The sequence below is a fragment of the Monodon monoceros genome, unplaced genomic scaffold, assembly GCF_005190385.1.
Source record: "Monodon monoceros isolate NGI ecotype Baffin Bay Population unplaced genomic scaffold, NGI_Narwhal_1 Super_Scaffold_21, whole genome shotgun sequence".
In the NCBI taxonomy this organism is placed as follows: Eukaryota; Metazoa; Chordata; class Mammalia; order Artiodactyla; family Monodontidae; genus Monodon; species Monodon monoceros.
This window is the reverse complement of record NW_021703778.1, coordinates 65,702,332-65,723,672: the sequence shown is the minus strand read 5'-3', so window position 1 is coordinate 65,723,672 and position 21,341 is coordinate 65,702,332. Positions and strand designations below refer to the sequence as shown.

Here is a 21,341-nt window from a genome sequence, read left to right as displayed (position 1 = left end):
CGACCTCAAATTTCATCCATGTTGTTGCAAATGGCAGGAATTTCTCTTTTATGGTTGAATAATATTCCACCGTATTTACCTACCACGTTTTCTTTATCTATTCATCTGCTGGTGGATAGTTAGATTGTTTCCATATCTTGGTTATTGTAAATAATGGTTCAAAGAACAGAGGAGTACAGATACCTCTTTGAGCTTGTGATTTCAATTCCTTCAGATATATATCCAGAAGTGGGATTGCTGGATCATATGGCAGTTCTATTTTAAAATTTTTGAGGATCCTCCACACTGTTCACCACAGCAGCTGTACCAATTTACATTTCTACCAACAGTGCACAAGGACTCTCTTCTCTCCACATCCTTGCTAACCCTTGTTATTCCTTGTCTTTTTTTTATAACAGGGGTGAGGTGATATCTCCTTGTGGCTTTGATCTGTATTTCCCTGATGTTAGTGATGCCGAGTACCTTTCCATGTACCTCATGGCTATCTGAATATCCTCTTCGGAAAAATGTCTACTCACGTCCTTTGCCCATTTTAATTGGATTATTTGGGGAGTTTTTTGTTGTTGTTTTTTGCTATGGAGTTATAAAGAATTGCTTATATATTTTGGGTATAAACCCCTTACCAGATACATGGTTTGCAAATATTTTCTCCTTTCTGTACGTTGCCTTTTTCTTTTGTTGTTTCTTTTGATGTGCACAAGCTTTTTAGTTTGACGTAGTTCAACTTGTTTGTGTTTGCTTTTGTTGCTTGTGCTTTTGACGTCATATCCAAAAAATCATTGCCTAGAACCCTGTCAAGGAGTTTACCACCTACGTTTTCTTCTAGGATTTTTACAGTTTTATGGCTTACACTTAAGTCCTTAATCCATTTTGAGTGAACTGTTGTGAATGATGTAAGATAGAGGACCAGTTTCATTGAATCTATAGATGGCTTTGAATAGTATGGACATTTTAATAATTTTAATTCTTCCAATCCAAGAACACAGGATATCTGTTCATTTACTTCTTTGATTTCTTTCATCACTGTTTTAATGTTTTCATCATATACATCTTTCACTTCCTTGGCTTAACTTATTCCTAAGTATTTTACTGTTTTTGATGCTATTGTGAATGAGACTGTTTTCTATATTTCTTTTCTAGATAGTTCAGTGCATATGATGTCACCTTATTTGACCTGCTCTGATTTATTAGGTATATTAATTCATAATATTGCATTATTCCTGAATTTACTTTTAAAATAGGGCAAACTATGATCAAATAAACTCTATCAAAATCAACTTAAAAATAAAATGTACACTAAATAAGACCACTGAGCAAAAAATTGAAATGAGCAGTGTACTCACTTTTATAGTGACAAAAAATAAAAGTAATGAAAAACAAAATGTGAATGTCTAACATGTATATGAAAGCTGTCAGTGCTGCCTACCTCCTGACCCTGACCTTCCTTCAAAGAGATGTAATTTTTAAAAAATGAAAAGGAAGAAAGGAAGGGAGGAAAGGAAGAAGGAAGGAAATTTGCATTACTTTCTTACTTTGCCTTAAACACTTCTGTAAAAGAAGAGTTTTCATTTGACCAAACCTGCAAGACCTTGCAATAACCATAGCATCTGTGTTTTACCTCTAATTATCCTACTAGCCATGGACAGATTCTTCCCAGGCCCTAAATTATATGTGGAGAACAAATTTCTCTTTTCTGGAACTTGCTATTCAATGTCTCTTTTTAATTACATGCAGACTGCTGTGTGCTATGTATTTTCCTAAATTTACTGACCTTTATGCACAACACTGAAACTGACTCTGTGTGAAGTTTGATGGCATTAATAGAAAACAATATGAATTTGAAAGATAAATTTCATATATGAAGGACTAGAGAAAAACTCAAACCCACACAACCATGGAAAATGATACCAGTATCATTGGAGATGCTGAAAACGACTTAATCTTTGTGAGGTATTAGAACTCATCAGAATAATAAATGAAAAGCCGGGACTTCCTGGTGGCGCAATGGTTAAGAATCCGCCTGCCAGTGCAGGGTCATGGGTTTGAGCCCTGGTCCGGGAAGATCCCACATGCCGCGGAGCAACTAAGTCCGTGTGCCACAACTACTGAGCCTGTGCTCTAGAGCCCACGAGCCACAACTACTGAGCCCGCAAGGCACAATTACTGAGCCCACATGCCACAACTACTGAAGCCCACGCACCTAGAGCCCGTGCTCTGCAACAAGAGAAGCCACTGCAATGAGAAGCCTGCGCACCGCAACAAAGAGTAGCCCCCACTCGCTGCAACTAGAGAAAGCCCGCGCACAACAATGAAGACCCAATGCAGCCAAAAATAAATAAATAAATAAATTTTTAAAAAAATGAAAAGCAGACTTTTCTTCTAAAACAAGCAGATCTCACCATGTACTCATGGTGGAGATGTGGGGGGGGGGTAGGATAATGAAAGCAGGTGAGCACATATCAAATGGGGCCACCCTAGGTAAGTCAGCATAGCCCACTGCCTGGGAACACAGGCTTTTAAGTCAGAGAGACCTGAATTCAAGTCCTACCTCCTACAGTTACTAGGCTTATGGTCCCAGCTGAGTCATTGATCTTTCTGGCCTTGATTCTCATTTATAAAAAGAAGATAATAGCAGTAATTCTGCCATTGGGATGCTGACAGATTTGAGTAAGACACGCCTGACATATAATTGTTTACTGTTATTATTGTCATTATTAATATTGGGAAATTACCTAGTCATTACCTAGAACACCACCATCAGCACCATTCAAAAACTGATTGACAGTTTAAAACACACTGAAATGAAAAATTCAATTTCTAAATTAGTTTTCTTAAAAACAAAGTGATTCACCTACGCTTTATTTGCAAGGGCCCCAGCATTTTCTGGTATAAAGCTGAGAGCTGTTTGGCTGAAATAACTAATCAGCATTAAACATACACCTTTTTTCCATATAATATCTTTTATTTCTCTTGGCCCCAAATGAAGCAGCTTCCTCCAATGAGGACTGGAGTCAAGAAAAGCATCCATATCCCCAAACATTCTAGTAGACAGCAAAACTTCTTTCTTTTCCAGTTCTTTTTAGCTGTGGGAATAGACACCTCCTTAAACCACCCTGTCACCGACCTTCCGACTTCAGTCCCTAGAAGCAGCTGCAACACAGCTGGTAACACTCCCCTGGGCCTTAAGCAGCACAAGAAAGTTCATCACATGGGAGAGCTTTCTCCAGGGCGAAGAGCAAGAGACAGGAGACCCAGAGTCACAGCAAAGCAAGTGGAAATAATGAAACCTATCAGAGGGATGACTACAAGAGAGTACGTGAGGTCAGGATATGAAAACGGGGAAGGAAGCTACTGGGAGGGCTTCTTAGTGAATTCAAGAACACACCCTCTGCTTGCTCACAGGTTGAATTTCAAAGATCCACCTCTGTCCCTCTAGTAGTCAGGCCAGCAATTCCTGTGAAAACAGATCTGAAGGCCACAGAAAATCCCAAGACCCATCTAAAAGGATACAAATTCAGTACCATAACTACCACATGAATTTGATTTGGCCTGCAGTGGTCAACAACCTTCACTTAGTCCAGTGCACTCTGGAAGATCTTAAGTGAAACATTCTCAGGGGAAAGTGCTAGCAATTGAAAGTAAAGGTACTCCTTCAGGGACTTTATAGCAGTGACTGAGAGCAGAGCCAAGACACAGCTGTCCTGAGGCCTGCAGGCAGCCAAGCTCATTCACCAGCCTCACAGCTCTTACACCTCATGTCTGTCCCACAGCTCAACTCAGGTCACCACTTCCCAGATGCTCCATGTGCAAATGCTAGGGGTCTAGAGATGACAATCAAGGTTAACAGCAAACCCTTTAACAAAAGAGGTGGCAGAGGCAAACGCCCCCTCCATCACGCCCAACTCACCTTCACCAGGAAGAAGGACACACCGTACGTCCGGAGAGACCGGGCGAGTTTGACATACTTGACCTTGGCCTCTATCTCGTTCATCTCTCCACAGTTCTTGTGCTCCTGCAAACGTGACAGAGGCAGGGACCAGTTACTGCAGCTCTGACAGCAGGTGGACTTTGTGAGAGGTGTTATTCCACATGGCCTCTATGCCTTTGTGGATGCATGTCCCTGCTGACCGAGGGTCAGAGCACACAGAAAGTGCTAATGCACAGTTTCTTAACTAGAACGTGAACCCAAATTCCTTATAGATTTCACAGTTATATGCAACAATTCATGCACATGCAGCATGGTAAGAACAGGGTCCATAATTGTAACCTAATTTTCAAAGGGCTCCACATTCCGAAAGGTTCAGGACCAACACGTCAAAGGAGAACTAGAAAAATGTTCTCGTCCTGAATTCTAACATCCAGGCAAAAGATAAAGTTTTCCAAAGAGCAGGATATATAAATGCCTGGACATCTCAGTGTGTGCAAACAATACTGGATTTAAAAAAAACATGTTTTTATACACATGAAATTTATCTCTTCCAATTTATATTTACATTTCATTGCCAAAACACTTTGGTATTTTGGATTCACTAGAGTGAGTGTTTCCTGGCAAAGCTGATGACAGGGCTTTTTTTTACTGGTTGCCTAGAATAGATAACTTTCTGAATTTTAGAATAAACCTGGATTTTAAAAAGACACCAGTTCCCAAATTCTGAGGTTCAAAAAACAAATCTCAGGATTAAAAAAGGCTTCTTGAAGTGTCTGCCTCAGTGCATTTTAATGGCAAATTGCCTTGTTTCAATGCTTCCAAGATAACGTCTCTGAAATTAAATGTATGCACATTTTTCCCAGAAGGGCTAAGGAACCTTTAGCAAGAAGGTATGGATTAAGATAATAAATCTGCCTAAAGTAGAACTGTCAGCTTCTTTACTCTGGAGTCACAAATCATTTATTATATACGCAGAGTACATGCATGGGGTATGAAACTATCGTGCAGAGGCCCCTCTTGGACTAATAAATGAGGATAGGCTTTGTGGATGCATGAGGAGAATAATAAAGTGAGGAGAATAATAAAGTTCTGAACATTTCCAGTACCTGAAATATTCTCTTTTCAGCTCCTCTCTGCTTGATGTATTCTTTGGGCAGGAATTCCTTTAGACTGAGAGAGAGAGAGAATAAAAAAAAAGGTAAGGCATTTATCATACTCTATGTTGAGGAGGAAAGAAAAGAAACTTTTCATAAAACTCACAGTTAAGTCCCTAACTCAGAGTATTTTATGGTACAATTAATAACAGACAGCCATATCCCACAATGTTCTTCAATAAGATGCAAATATAAAGCCAGTCTGATAAAAAGGGTCAAACATATTCAAGAAGAAAGACTGTCCAGGATATACTGTAAAATGACAAAGCGCCCAAGAGTGTACAGTAGGCTAACCTTCGTGATAAAGGGAGGAAAATATCCTCCATTTTGTACCGTTAATATGTATTTTTAAAAACGTTAGAAGGATGAATCTAGTACTAATAAAAATGATTCTTAATGGAAAGAAGGAAAAAAACAGGGACAAGGGAACAAGAATGGAAATTAAACCTCTTAATTTTCCTTGTACTATAGTCTTCACTTTAGAACCAAATGAAATCACAAATGGGTAAAACGCAACACCTAAAAATCTAAAGCAAATTGAAACAAATGAGCCTAACAGTGTATGGAACCAACAGCCTAACTTTGAAAAACAGTCTTTTGACAATACCCATCCCCAGTGAGATATATCTTAAAGATAAAATGGACCACAGTAGACTTGTTAAATATTGATATCATTATTTCAAAACTAATATCTACTCTTCCCCCAAATATATACACAAATACACACACTATAAAATTAGTATATTACATTATCTAAGTAGGTAGATATTATATATAATTAGGATAAAGTAAATCAGTAATTATGTTAGTTGTTAGAAATCAAGATTTGTAGCATGAAATAAATAAAGCAAAAGAAGTTAAATGAAAACCCTGCAATCTTTCATCTGAATGCGAATATTGATCTGAATGTCTGAATCATTTTTCTTTTTCTGAAAAAATTTTCTACTTGTGTCCACTGCAGAGGCTAAGGGCAAGGACAACTGGGTGGCAATGAGCACCCCCAGTGCGTCAGCCAGGTGATCTTCCAACACCATTTCCCACTAAGAGGAATCCAGGATCCTTGGAGAAATGACCGATTCTAGCTTTGGGACAGGAGATGTATAAAATGTTCCTGGGGCTTCTTGTGCCTGAGGATCAAGGAATTTATCAAAATGACATTGGACTGACATCAAGGGATAACCGATGGCCAAACATGGGGTGATTTTTAAAACCTCATACAAAAGAAGAGAGGACAGGTCTTCCCTGGTGGCGCAGTGGTTGAGAGTCCGCCTGCCGATGCAGGGGACACCGGTTCGTGCCCTGGTCCGGGAAGATCCCACATGCCGCGGAGCGGCTGGGCCCGTGAGCCATGGCCGCTGAGCCTGCACGTCCGGAGCCTGTGCTCCGCAACGGGAGACGCCACAACAGTGAGAGGCCCGCGTACCGCAAAAAAAAAAAAAAAAAAAAAGAAGAGGACAGAACAATGTGCTCACTGACCAACTTCAACAATAATAACTCATAGCCATTCATGACTCATCTACTCCCTTACCCACATGCCCTCTCATGGATTATTTGAAGCAAACCCCAGACATCATATAATTAATTTCATGTGAGGGGCAATTTGAGCATCAGAAAGAATGAAGACTGCAATTGGTCAAAACACAGGTATGTAAAATTCAATAAAGATTCTTTGAAATAATCATTGATCACCTTAAGAGGTTGCTAGGGCACCAGCTCATACCGAAAATTGATAAAGGAAAAGAAACAAAGCTAATAAATGCAGAAGGAATAATAGAATTCCAAAATCATTTTACAACTCTTAATGAAATAGCCAATAGATCAAAACAAGCATGAGTGGCTGCTAAAACCAATAAGTAACAAGTTAATGGGGGACTTTATAACAGAAGGATCCGTCTGATCCAAACCCAATGATCAATTTTAAATGCGAGTGGGATAACCACACAGCATAGGCCTTCTGACTGATGTAACAGTACCATACTTCCATACTGTATATTTCCACCTATACTTCCTAGGTGGAAGTATACAGTACCACCTAGGAAGTATTCTTGGCGATAGAGAAAAAAAAAGTAAATATATAACTGAATATGAATTTCATTAAGAGTCTAAATATAAATCTAAGTTTACAAAAAAAGAAAAAAAAACCCTAATAGTTTAAAAAGCTAATAGTTTAAAAAAGAGAGAGAGAGAGAGGAACATGTAAGTGACACTACCAAGATCCAATGAGCCAAATCCCATCATTGTAAATATTATACAAATAACCCAGGTTTTTCACAAATAAATGGCTTGCTGGTAGAGGTGCAAAAGATGACACACAGATTAGAATTAGAATGACACACAACACCAGCAGCCATCAGGAAAACACAAAGAAAAACCACAATAGTGTACCAGTGCATACCCAGTAGGACACTACAGTAAAAAAGAGACAGTAAGGCGTGTTGGCGAGGTTATGGAGAATTTGGAACCTTCACACACTGCTAGGGGGAATGTAAAATGGAGCAGCTGTTGTGGAAAACAATTTGGTAGTTCCTCAAAAGATTAAACAGCAATTCTACTCCTAGGCATATATCTAGGAAAAGTAAAAACATATGTCCACATAAACATTTGTACGTGAATGTTTATAGTAGTATTATTCATAATAGCCAAAAGGTGGAAACAACTCAAATGTCCATCAACTGACGAGTGGATGAATAAAATGTAGTTCAGCCATACAATGTAACTTTATTTGGCAGTAAAAAGGCATTAAGTATGATACATGCAACAATATGGAAACACTGTGCAAAGTGAAAGAAGCCCATCACAAAGGACCACAAACTGTGTGATTCTATTTATATGAAGCATCCAGTATAGTCAAATCTATAGAGGCAGATAGGACTAGAGGTTGCAAAGGCTGAGGAAGGGAGAGGGGAACCTGGGGAATGACTGTTAACGGACACAGGGCTTATTGTAGGAGGGAAACAAATGTTCTAAAATTAGATTGTGGTAATGGCTACACAATCTTGTGAATACACTAAAAAACGCTGAAATATACATTTTAAATGGGCCCATTGTATGGTAGGCAAACTCCATCTCAATAAAGCTGTTTTTTAAAAAAGAAAAACACCAACCACTACAGGCCTTGTTTGGATCCTGATATTAACAAAGTATAAAATGACATTTTTAATACAATGCAGGGGAGAATTTAACACAGACTGGGTTTTAGACGTGATTAAAGAATTGCTGCTAATTTTGTTTGGTATTAGGGTGGATTTGCAGTTAGGCGGGGTTTTAATTATTTTTAAAAAATTTTTCATTGTCAGAAAAACATACTGAAGTACTGATAGGTGAAATGGTATGCCATCTTGGATTTGCTTTCAATACTCCAGCCAAAAAAGGGGGTGGGTCAGGTCCAGGTTCCGGCTACATTATGCCTTGAATCATGAGAGCTCTTCAACCTGCAAACTACATCTGCAGACAAAAATTCTGAGTATATTTTCTGGAATGTCAGGGATCTAGGTTTGAGCACCACCAGAACACTCTGGCCTAATCAAGAGACCCCCCACGTCAGTCCGCAGGAAGGAACCTAAGAAACATCTAGGCAGCAGCCCCTTAGATGTTATGGCTACCGTTAAGCAACTTCAGGGAAAAAAGGTCTGGTTGAGAGAAGAATGGAAGGCATCAATGTCACAAAAGAGGAAGCTGAGTCACAGAGAGGTCAAGGGACTTAGCTGAGGTCACAGGACTGGATGGGAGCAGGGAGCCTCTGACCTCCAGTCCAAGAGCAGAGGCACATGAACACAGGGGCTGTTTCAGGCTCCCCCAGGAACACCCTTAAAATAACCAGGAAGCATCCTGAGGGGGCCACTGCTGTGAGCCTCTGGACAGCAGCTCCTATGCCATCAACAAAGGAGACCTTGCAAAGGTTATCAAAAGCACCCAAAGAGGGCCCCATGCCAAGCCCACTCACAACGATGACTGCTACTAGAACACCAGAGGGCAGCATCCAGTGGCCAGGCCAGATATGTTGGGTATTTATGGCAATAAAGTTCTGTGTGGCCACAAGCTGCCCTCAACTCAAACTGCAAACTAACCCTCCCATTCTTTGGAAGGCATTGAACCTCCCACTCTTCAGTAGGTACAGAAACAACTTCCAGAAGCTTGCACCAGAGGTGTGACCCCTGGTGTTGCCAGAGGCGATCTGGGGGGAGTTTAGTGTAAGGTATGTTCAAATAAGAAGTGAGTGTGTGGGTGTGCGTGCACGTGTGGGGTGTATTCTTCCCCAGGAAATCGACAACGTGCACAGTGTCAGCAGGGGGATGCCTGCCACCCGGCAGTTCAGCAATTCCAGCTCGGCTGTGTTTTAGATTCCCAAACCCAAGTATAGAAGGCTCCTAAGCGTCTGCGGCAGGCATACAAGCAAAATCTGTTGGCTTTCTCTGAGAAAATGGGTCAGATGGTCAAACCTGATTGGGAATTTTTCTCCTAGTTAAGCAAGCTCTGACCAAGCAAAGTCCCTTGCACTGCCGCCTTAAACATTCCCACCTTAAAAAGGCAGCCTCCAAACCCTCTGCCAGCCTTGTGCATATCATTTTTTCGGAGTGCGATAATAACAGATCTCCCGTTTTACTAAGACGGCAGACTAGTCAAAGTTCTCACACTCTGAGATCCATGGAAGGTTGAAATCAGCCAAGAGACTCTTCTCTCATGAGCTCTACTTTCACGCTGGCCGAGTCAGTTGTATCTCTTCCCCCATATATATTTATCTGCATTTGCTCCCCAATCTCGCTGCTGGCTGTATATCACATAATTATGTAATAAACCAATACAGCCCATAAACTGTTAAAATAGTCCAAAAGAGAGCTACTTAATGCTTCCTAATGGTAAATATTTACAAAAAGTTATTGAATTAGATATAAGCAAGACAAATGTAAAATACTGAAAGGAAAAAATAGTGAACATTTAAAAACAGTCTGTCCTCAGAGTGCTTCATGATCATCTTTATATTCTCTTGCAGATGATGTGGTTCATCCAACAAAGATAATGTGCAACCTTAACTAGGTGACCCACACCAGGAAAAAACATTGGTCCGGTATCAAAAGATTGGCAAATGAATGCTTAAATTGAAAGTTAAAATATAGGGTTTCAGAGAGGTAGTAGCATAGATTCTTTACTTTAATTAACTTTGGGGGATTATCCAAGCAACAGTAAACCATGTTGATAGAGGGTTTTCCACTACTAACGGCTGCCATTTTATTGAAAGGCAAATAATGTTTCGGGTGTTTCACATGCATAAACAGATTAAACTCTGACAAAAGCCCTTGGTAGAAAATATTCCAATATTCCAGTTTTTTATATATGGAACAGGAGGTTGAGCGATGCTAAGCAAGTTGCCCACAGTCATAGCCAACAACTTAAGCCTCCTCTGTGGGCTCCAGAGACCATGCTCTTAGCTACTTAGCACCATGGTCTCTCCAAGCTACCCTCTGATCAAAAGACGTACCATGTGATCAGTATTTGAGAACTTTCAGACAAAGAGAGGAATAAAATAACAGAAACACCCAATCAGATAATGGTGACAATGACCATAGTGGTGGCAGTCAATTTTTTAGAAATGCCAAGAGGCAGTGAAAAAGGGAAGGGGAATTTAATAAACACATCTAGAGGGAGAGGGATCTGGATTCAAATACAGCCCTTCACTTAAAACTTCGTTTTCTTATATAAATGTAAGCTGCTTCTATAAGTTATTCCAAAAGAGGCATTCTAAAGATGTTCTCCGGTCTGAAAATAAGCACACAAGTTCATGGGAGGCAGCCATGATTTGAGGAAAGGTTAACTGCTTCTCATCTGTCCCAGAACTGTCACCTAGTAGTCACACCACCACGGGCAACTCACCACCTCTCTAAGCTGATCTTATCACCTGAAAAGCAGATAGGATTCCTACCTAGGAATGGTTTTGCTCATATGAACCGAAAGCAATGGCTTGCCCCCTCATTCCTGGGGAATGAGGGCATCAATATGAACACACAAACAAAGCAGTGAAGAGCACATGGTGGAGGAATAAAGGGGAGGGAAGGTACCGAGGTACAGCAAGGACGGTATCACCCAAAGGACACTGGAACACCCAGGTTTCCTGACCCCAATCTTTATGCTCAACCACCAAATGAGTAACAATAACATCTCAAATTTGGTATCACATAAAGTTCTCCAAGTGTGGTCCCAAGACCAGCAGCATCAGTACTACCTGGGAACATGCTAGATGTGTCAATTTTCAGGCTTTGCCCCAAACCCACTGAATAAGAAGCTCTGGAGGTGAGGCCCAGTAGTATGTTTGAACAAGCCCTTTGGATGAGCCTGACACATGCTAAAGGCGGAGAACCACCGGCCCAGTGGGCCGAAAGCTCAAATGACGAAGTTGGATACATTGAATTTAAATCCAGACTCAAAGATGAAAACGTCTAGAGTATTGGTCAAGTCCTGGATAACTGAGGGGATGATGTAGGTGGAAGAAAGCACTGGATGAGCCGGAAAATAGTTACAGTGGCAAGAAGTGGAGAGTGAAGACAGCACGGGGAAAGCACAGGAAAGGGTTTGAGGGCCTCAGTCACACAGTAGTTCTGTGTTCCTGAACCAATCCCAATGCCCCTTAGTGTAAGGACGGGAAATCGTCCAGAGGCTCACTGACAGCTCCGGGCTAGATACATTCAGAGGTTCCTGGTTTGAAAGTTCTGGACTCTGAAAGTCGTTAGGGAGAGAGACATCAACCTTAGGAGGCTGCTGCTAGGAGGAAACAGTGAAGGCACCACTGAGTGGTCATCACCACCCCAAACTGATGAGAGCGCGCCAGGCTGTCAGGGGCATGGGACAGAAGCCAACGATAGAGAAGCTAGTGCATGGGCAGTGGTGAGAAACAAAGCTGAAACGCTTGCTTCACCGTTAGTTTGAAAACAGAATCTACAGCCAAATTATTCTGACAAAAACGCACAGAACAACTCCAAAGGAGGAATATGTGTGTGAACAGATGCCAAGAGAGAAACTGACTTAAGACTTCCTACTGTGTCAAGAGCTTTGCTTGTTGACAGTAGAATTATCTTGAGTTTGTGGGGAAAAATTTCCAAGTCCACACTAAATTCTTCCTCAGAGATTCATACCCTGGGGTGCTGTGTTTTCTCAGTGAAATACTTTTGGGGAACATGCCAACAGGACGAGGGGGCTACGGTAATCTAGCAGGAGGGAGGTTTCCTCCACCTGCTAGCTCCCTGCCTGCCTGCACCCAACCACTGGACCATTTCTCCCTGTGACATACAGAGTCACGGAACCTTTCTGTCTGACCTCCAAGGCCCATTAATTTTGCCTTTACCACATGGTATATATCCAACCTCGGTGATCAAAAGCTTTTATCACCTCACACACAGACTATTGCAACTGACTTTTTTAAAGACACGTTAACTGTGAAAACATATGAAATATAAAGAACAGTATATACCTCAATTTATACACCTATCATCAAGGATAAATACATGTTACCATGTTGTCATATTTGCTTTATGATAGCTACCTCTCCTTCTGTTTGTAAAGAACAAATGACAGATTTAGCTCAAGTCCCACACCATCCTTCTTTCTCTCCCTAAGGGTCGTCATTTTCCTGAAGGTAATTTCCACACATATTTTATCATGTTCCTACATCTCCTTATATCTATAACACAATATATTCTGTTTCTCATTGTATTTTTAAATTCAACAGATTCACCTTCTAAAATATCTTGTTTTCTCTGTAAAGTACTTTGCTGTTTTCATACATTAAAATTTGTGCCCATCTGGGACTTCCCTGGTGGCTCAGTGGTTAAGAATCCACCTGCCAATACAGGGGACACGGGTTCGAGCCCTGGTCCAGGAAGATACCCACGTGCCACGGAGCAACTAAGCCCGTGCACTACAACTACTGAGCCTGCGCTCTACAGCCCGCGAACCACAACTACTGAGCCCGCCCGCCTAGAGCCGGTGCTCTGCAACAAGAGAAGCCACTGCAATGAGAAGCCTACGCACCGCAACGAAGAGTAGCCCCTGCTCGCCGCAACTAGAGAAAGCCCACGTGCAGCAGAAAAGACTAAATGCAGCCAAAAAAACAAACAAACAAAAAAATTAATTAAAAAATTTGTGCCCATCTGAGAGACAGGAAATGCTATCTCCTTATTGATTTTGCATTCTGGATTGCTTATGAGGCTGAATATTTTCCCGTCTTTAGAAGTCAGTTGAATTTCCTCTTCTCTCAAGTGCCTATCTGTTATCTTGATCTTTTTTGCTTAGAAGGTGCTATTTCCTTTTTCATATTTTCTGGACATTAATTTGTTCTTGGTAGTATGCACTGCAAATATACAAGTTTCTTCTTTCATTCTGGGGCCTCACTCTTCATTTGGTAATGCCTTTTGCCTAGTATTTTAACTTGCATTAAGGCAAGTTCATCAACCTTTAGAACTCTTAACATCACCCTACATCAATAATGGAGAGTTTTAATTACTCTAGCTCTCTAAGAAATTGGGATAATTGTGTGAGTCCTCTATATATTTTCACACAAATACACATACACACACATTTTTTTATTTTTCACAGTCCTACAGGTGAATACCATGGTTGTCTGGATCTAGGTGGTAATAAGCTGCCTTTATGTATTGATCTTTCTTCCAGAGACTTTCCTTTCTATTAATAGTTCTAATTAGTTTCTTCATAGATTGAGTGAATTATCTATGTAGATAAACCTATCACCTACAACTAATGACAGTTTCATTTTTCTAACCCTGAAATCATTTTTTTCTTTCCTTATTGTGTAATTTACTTATTATTTAATATCTGCCTATCTGAACTAGAATATAAGTTCCATGAGGGCAGGAATGTTTGACTGTGTTTTACACTGCTGTATCCCTAATGTCTAGTGCCTACAGGTAGAAAGACATGTAATAAATTATTTATTGAACAATGAATTTTGCATTCCTGGAGAAACCAGTTACAAATTGCAGTTATATATAAACACATGTCATGCTGGACTTTATTAATTTACAAATTTTAGGGAAGGAATCTATATTGAGTTTAAAAGTGTTACATGGTCTGTATACAATTTTGCTATCTTAATTCTGCTAGCTCCAAGTTAAGGTGACCAGTTTGGAGGTTTTCTTTTTTTTTTTTTTCCTCTTTCTGTTCTCTGAAATAACCTGAGCCTACTTTTTGTTTTGTTGTTTTTTCATTGGTATATTTTAAACCGCTAAGACTATTTCTTTCAAGATCATAGATCCATCCAGATTTTCTAAGTATCCATTTTTGTCTAGATTTTAAATATTTTGGCTTCAAGTTTTCATTTCATTCTCTTATGATGTTTAAAATCCCTATCTGAAGTTCTGTCCCCATTACTAATAATGTTTATTTTTGCCTTTTTCTTCTTTTGTTTCACTTGATCAAACTTCCCAGAAATTTACATATTTTATTAATTTTTTCAAAGAAGCAGCTTTGGGTGTTGCTGATTCTATGATTTCTATTTCATTACTTTCTCTTGACTAAAACATTTTCTTTCTTCTATTTTGATCTTGTTTTACTTATCACTCCCTGAGGGAAGTATGTTAAATTATTCCACTAAAAGCATGAAATTCTCCTTGTAATACTGCCTGTTTTTCCTTTTTACATTTTAAGGTAATGTTAGATGCATACAGGCTCACACCCTGGCGAATTAGCCTTCTATCTTCATAACAACCTTCTTCGTCTCTACTTATGCTTTGTTTGCCTTACAGTCTGTTTTTTGTGACACTGCATATAGCTTCTCTAGCTTTGATTTAACCAGTTTCTTGGTACACCATTTTATGCCTTTAAACTTTCCTGTGTCCTTAAACTTTAAGTATGTCTTATAGAAACACTATAGAGCTGAACTTTTAAAAAATTTCATCCAATGAGAACCTCTGTCTATTAACTGGTAAGTTTGATTTACTTATATTTGCTATGATGCCTAAGATATTTAGAAGTATTTCTCAGATCTTATTTTGTACATTCTATTTACTGTACTTTTTCTGGCTTTGTTTCTGTAAACCACCTTGTACAACTCCTACTGTATTGGCCAAGTTGTTGGTATCACTTCTCCATTACCACCCCGCTCCCCATGACACACACACACACACACACACACACAATCTGGTTTGGAAGTTCTACAATCTATTTCTATTCTTTTAGGCTAGCAATATTTGCCCAACATTTTATTATGAAAAAAATCTCAAACTCACAAAAGTTTAAAAGAATTATAGAGTGAACATTCTATACCCATCACCTAGAGCTATCTAAAATTTTATCACATATACTTGACTTAAGGTCTAAAGTTTATCAGTGTATCTAATATTCTTTGATACAATAAGCCACAGAAGGCTTTGATCACTTCTTTTAAAAGTGAAGTATAGTCGATTTATTAAATTATGTAAATTTCAGGTATACGACAGAGTACACCTTAAAATTTTTAAGTTTACAATTTTTAAAGATTGTACTCCATTTACAGTTATTATTAAAGACTGGCTATGTTCCCTGTGCTGTACCATATATCCTTGTAGCTTATTTATTACACACATAGTATCAATAGTTTGTACCTCTTAATCCCCTACCCCATCTTGACTCTGATCACTTTGTAAAGTTTTCTACCAGGTTTTTAAAGGGCCTGAAGTTAGTCATTATTTTAATAGGTTTCATCGTTGTTGTTGTTTTAAGAGCTAATTCTTTAGATTTACCTTCTATTTTGCCAAATTCTTCCGTCAACATTGCTTCTTGCACTATATTATTGCCACATTTCTTGAAACAATTCACAGTAGTCCCCGGAGCCTGCATCTTTTGGAATCCTAAATAGATTCCAACCATCCTGCTTTCAAAGTATAGTTAAAGGTTAGACCTTGTTGAAATCACAGGCACGTTTTGGCTCTCCAAAATAACGATTTCATATGCTTATCGCCAAATAGACTGTAGCCTCAAAAACAGCAAAGAATTAATCTACAATATCCCTTGTATCTTCCCTACACCTGGCACAACAGAGCACACATATGAAGTCCTCCGTGAGGTACCACATGGCATGCTTTCTGCAAGCATTCTCTGAACACAGGAGAGCATAAAGAATACATATGGTTACTAGATTGTGTTGGTTATACTTTATGCTCCCATCAAATGATAAAATCTCCCTCCCTGGTACTCTTTGGAGATGACCTGAAGAAAAGTGTCGTGTATGTAAAGCACATCAGATAGGATTTGGGAGAACTGGCTGTTTCCTGGCTTCCAGCTTCCCTGGTTCTGTTCCTTATTTCTGTCCCTATCTCTCTTGCACTTATTTTCTCCACCTACAGAGCAGATGGGGGACACTAAATAATCCTTAAATCCCTGAAAACTCTGAAAATCTTTTAGTCTCTGCTTTAAATTTTTCTAAATAAAGACCTTTACTAAGGTGGTACTGAGTATAGAAATCATTAAAGGGTCTAAAGAAAGGTGAAAAAAATTCTCATAAAAAGGTCCATAGCAACTACCGTATGATCTAGCAATCCCAGTCCTCGGTGTATATCCAAAGAACTTGAAATCACTGTCTTGAAGAAATAACTGCACACCCATGTTCACTGCACCGTTATTCACAATAGCCAAGATATGGAAACAACTTAAATGTCCTTTGATGGATGAACAGATAAAGAAAATGCGTGGCAGATACATACAATGGAATATCATTTAGCCATAAGAAAAAAGGAAACCCTGCCATTTGTGACAACACAGTTGAACCTGGAGGGCTATATGCTAAATGACATAAGCCAGACAGAGAATGACCAATCTATATGGTCTCACTTACATGCAGAATTTTTTTTTTTAAGCCATTTTCACAGAAACAGAAAATAGAATGGTGGTTTCCAGGGTCAAGGTAGCGGAGAGGTGAAAAGGGTAATGTAGGTCAAAGAGTACAAATGTTTCAATTCTAAGAAGAATAAGAATCTAACATACAGCACGGTAACTATAGTTAATAATATGGTATCGTGTACTTAAAAACTGCCAAGTAGTTAAGCATTCTGACCACACACACACACACACACACACACACACACACACACACACACATATTAGCTATGTACGGCGACGGATGTGTTATTTTGATCTTGGTAATCGTTCTATATGTATACGTATATCAAATCATCAAGCAGTATACTTTAAAAATATATTAATTGTAGCTGTCAATTATTCGTCAATAAAGTTTTTTTTAAAAAGGTCCGTAGTATGCTGACTTTGAGCACAAGTGCTGAACAAGTTTTCAAAAAATTAAAAGAAATAGAGTCATTAAACATACTTCCATGTACCTCACCCTTAAGCTATGTGACTAAAATCTCTGCCTGGCTTTATCCTCAACCAGGCTCTGTGGCAAAGTCCAACTTTTTTTTTTTTTTTTCTTTCCCAAATGAATTGTTCAAAGCCAATAGTATATATGAAAGCTAGATGGGGAAAAACAAAGGCTGGCAGACACAGCCCAGCCACAGTCGCCAGGGACAGCCCAGGGATATTATCGCTGAACAGTCTCAGACTATCCAACATACAATCAGGGAAATGTGACCTTGCTGTTTTAATTAAGAGGAGACAAATATCCTCAGGAAGTTCTACCTGTCGTGTACGTGCAATAATATGCACAATTAAACATCTACATGAAATGAAAATCCCTCATTACCTAGACTAGATTTGGTCTAATTAAAGAGAAAATCAAATTCATATGGAAAAATAATTGCTACCAGGCACAATAAGCTTGTTTTAATCTGGAATCTGAGTGAGGATACACATACACTAGGGGCATGAGCTCCATACCATAATCTCAGAAACAAGAAAACTGAACAATTGCTTAACCTTGACGGCCTCACATTAAGAGAAGGAACATCTTTAATGGAGTGTAGGTGTGCAGCATTCGATAGCGCATAAATCGCAGGAGACAGTGTAAGAGCAATACCAGTGCTCTCACGCTGCCTGTAATCCCTACACAAGTCGTTGGTGGTGCAACAGTATTCGCTGTGATGTAGTTGTCACAACCAGTGACATAGCAAAGAGACCAAAGAACCTTGCGATCACATTTTAAAGTGCTTTCTTAATCTTGCTGCATAGTGGGAGACCAGTGAAAGAGGCAACTTTGCCCTCCAAGTAGGAATCTGTTTGTAAATCCCAGTGTAAGGAGTCAGAAGCTACCTGCAGAAAGATTCTATGTCACTGTGAACAAGCCACATCTCCTCTCTCTGCTTCTTCTTCCACATCTGTAGCTTAAAATATACTGCTTTCTCAATTCACAAGGGGGCCCTGGGAATTATCTGTCCAAAAGCTCTAAAGAAAAGGCATGAATGAAATGACCATGGTAGCCTGATTTTTGGCACCCAGTGAATGGCTACATGTGGATCACCTTCTCATCAGGGCCGGATAGGCTCACAGTTACAAAAGCCTGAAACTAAACATTTTATTTTAAAAATTTTGGTTCATAAATCTTCTCTTCATTTTCTCCTTTTCTTCATCAGTCACTCAAAGAAACAAACAAAATATGTTTCCTCCCTCCAGGGCTTAATAATTCTTGGTGTTACCAATTTCCATGGCCATAATCCACAGGTTTATGACACAAAATGTATCTGAGGGACCAACTGGGAGGTTAGAATGTGGCAAGGTGAAACTAGTAAAAGCTTGTGTGCATGTGGTTTTCTGAAAGGCATCTGGGGTGTCAGGACAGACAAAGGCAAGCTTCCGTGACTCCTGCAGGAAGGAAGCCAGACCAACTGGGTAGAAGTGGCCCTGAGGAACACGTGGCCATATGACTCGTTTGGAGAACACAGAACAAAGTCAATGACAGGACCTGCTCAGAGCCAGTCTCAGTCTCAAGGTCACTGTACAGAATACTGTAGGACAAAGCACCACTTTAGAAAGGCTCCCCAGGATTCATTAACACAAGGGTAGAGTTTTTTTTAGTAACAACTCAGTTTAGACCCAACAGCGTGCAGCCCAGGCATTCTCTGCCACTAGGAGAGAAGTCAGATTTCCTTTTTACCTTAGGGCACATGCTGGTCCCAACAATTTTCCACCAAAGTGAAAGTGAGGTCAAGGGCCAAATAAGCATTTTATTCTCTCCTCTCAACACACCCAGACACAATACAATAGATGACCTACTCTATGCATCTCACGTTGGCATATTCTACAGAAAAGCTGATGCCCGCCCACCCCAGCTGGCATTCCTGTCAGGTCCCCACTACAGGCTGCACCCTAGGTGAGAGCACGGTATTGACCAGGTTAAGACTTTCTGCAGTGATGTTTTTTTTGGCTCAGCCAAATGTTTCATCTGATCTAAGAAACAGCAGAAGAGAGAAGAGAAAAGGTGGGGAAAAACAGATAAAGGAAAGAAATGTTATACAGGCAAAATCCTTGGAAAGCCCAGACCAAACAGAGGGGAAAATGAACTCTGACGAACAGCAGCCTCCGTATGGCTGGGCTTGTCTGCTGGGCATTTCTAGGAAAACCAACCCTAAGGCCCACATTCGGAGGAGCCATGATGAATCCGGAGGGTTAGCTTTCTCTTGAACCCATAAGTATTGAGCCACAAAAATTACCCCCATCATTTTATAAAAGAGAACCAAAGACCAGATGGAAGAGTAGAGCCAGTATTAATGTATGCATCACACTTACAGAGCAATGAAGATTTCATAAGATTATAGTAAATAATGTGAAGCTCTCTCTTTTATACTCTGTTGTAATATTGGAGGCTTAAAAAGATATTAAACATGACAAAATTTGGTCCCATTCCCATAGAAATACCCCAAGGAGCAGGGGTTTCAGAAGATGGGGGAAGTGAGTTTCTCAAGTCCAGAAATACCCTGGACAACACCTTGGAGGGATGCCACAGACCCTCTGGTCCAGAGGAAACCACATCCTGCCCGAACGTGGAGCAAGTCATCTTCAGTCATCCCAGCCCTGAATTTCCAGGCCCCTTGCTTTCCCCGAGGCTCACAAATTTCATCATATATTGAATCGAGTAAAAGCTAACAATCTCACAATTTACTGAAACCAGGCTGTACACACATTGCATAGCTAGCTCAAATATAAACAGTGAAGAGAAAAGAAGGCAAAAAAGAAAAACAAAAGGTCATTTACTCTAAGAATCCAGGCTTGTGTTTATGTTCCACATGAGGTCCAAACTGAATCTGGGCTTGAAATCCACCAAACTCACAAGCTTTCTCGAAGGAGACAGGGTGGGAGCCATTCAGGATATCATCCCGAGCCTGCAACACAAGAGGAAGCAAAAAGCATCAGGAGCTTGGAAGGAACAACACATTCTCTCCATTGCCATGTTCCCGCATCCCAGCGTACCCTCTCTGTGGAACAAGGGGAAACATGCCAGCCAAGCCAGAGTGAGGCATTCAAGACACTGTGGGTGATCATAGCACAGCAGAATTAAGGCAGGGACTTCCCTGATGGCGCAATGGTTAAGAATCCGTCTGCCAGTGCAGGGGACACAGGTTCAATCCCTGGTCCAAGAAGATCCCACATACTGCAGAGTAACCGATCCTGCGAGCCACAACTACTGGAGCCCGCATGCCTAGAGCCTGTGCTCCGCAACAAGAGAAGTCACCGCAATGAGTGGTCCGCGCACCGCAACGAAGAGTAGCCCCCACTCGCCGCAACTACAGAAAGCCTGTGCACAGCAATGAAGACCCAACGCAGCCAAAAATAAATAAATTTATTTATTTAAACAAACAAACAAAAAATGAATGAAGGCAAAGGGAAAACAAGTCCTTGCCCCAAATTGCCTATAGATGGAAGGCATCAGCAATGCCCAGTATATTAAAACTGAAGCTTGAGTGTAATCTAGGGAGGTTGAAGTGATCATGAAAAATACAGAGGCAAAGGCAAATCCTTGTATAATGACCAGATTCATAGAGGGGGAAACAGAAATGCAATATATTTTTTATGACCCTAAATGATAAAGCTAATAGAAAAATTATCTAGAAGTAAAATCAACCCAATCCCCACCCCAAAATATATAAAGAGAACAGACAAGAACTCAATACTGCAGACATTTGGGGGAAATGATCAGCAAATGCACAGCCCTGGAATCAGGAACCCACTGCACCTGAAGTCCTGTTCCCATTTCCTGACCCCTCACTGCTGTTGCTATTTATTCCTTTTCTTTGTCTTTCCTTTCTCCAGTTAAATGACCCCTAGAGCACTCTCAGATGGACACTCTAACCTATGGCCCTGAGCCTTAAACCAACAACCATTTTCTTATTGCC

The 21,341-nt window shown here is 40.2% G+C and overlaps 1 protein-coding gene across 4 annotated transcripts in view; it reads right to left on the bottom strand.

Annotated features, from left to right (window-relative positions):
* The window catches only part of TLN2 (talin 2), a 443,808-nt gene that overhangs the window by 171,520 nt on the left and 250,947 nt on the right, over window positions 1-21,341 (bottom strand). For all 4 annotated transcript variants that reach the window (XM_029237651.1, XM_029237653.1, XM_029237652.1 and 1 more), the window contains 3 exons: window positions 20,203-20,330; window positions 5,035-5,098; window positions 3,908-4,012 (listed from right to left, as the gene is read on the bottom strand). In XM_029237651.1, coding sequence (XP_029093484.1) covers window positions 3,908-4,012; window positions 5,035-5,098; window positions 20,203-20,330 — 297 coding nt within the window. The remainder of the gene's footprint in view (window positions 1-3,907; window positions 4,013-5,034; window positions 5,099-20,202; window positions 20,331-21,341) is intronic.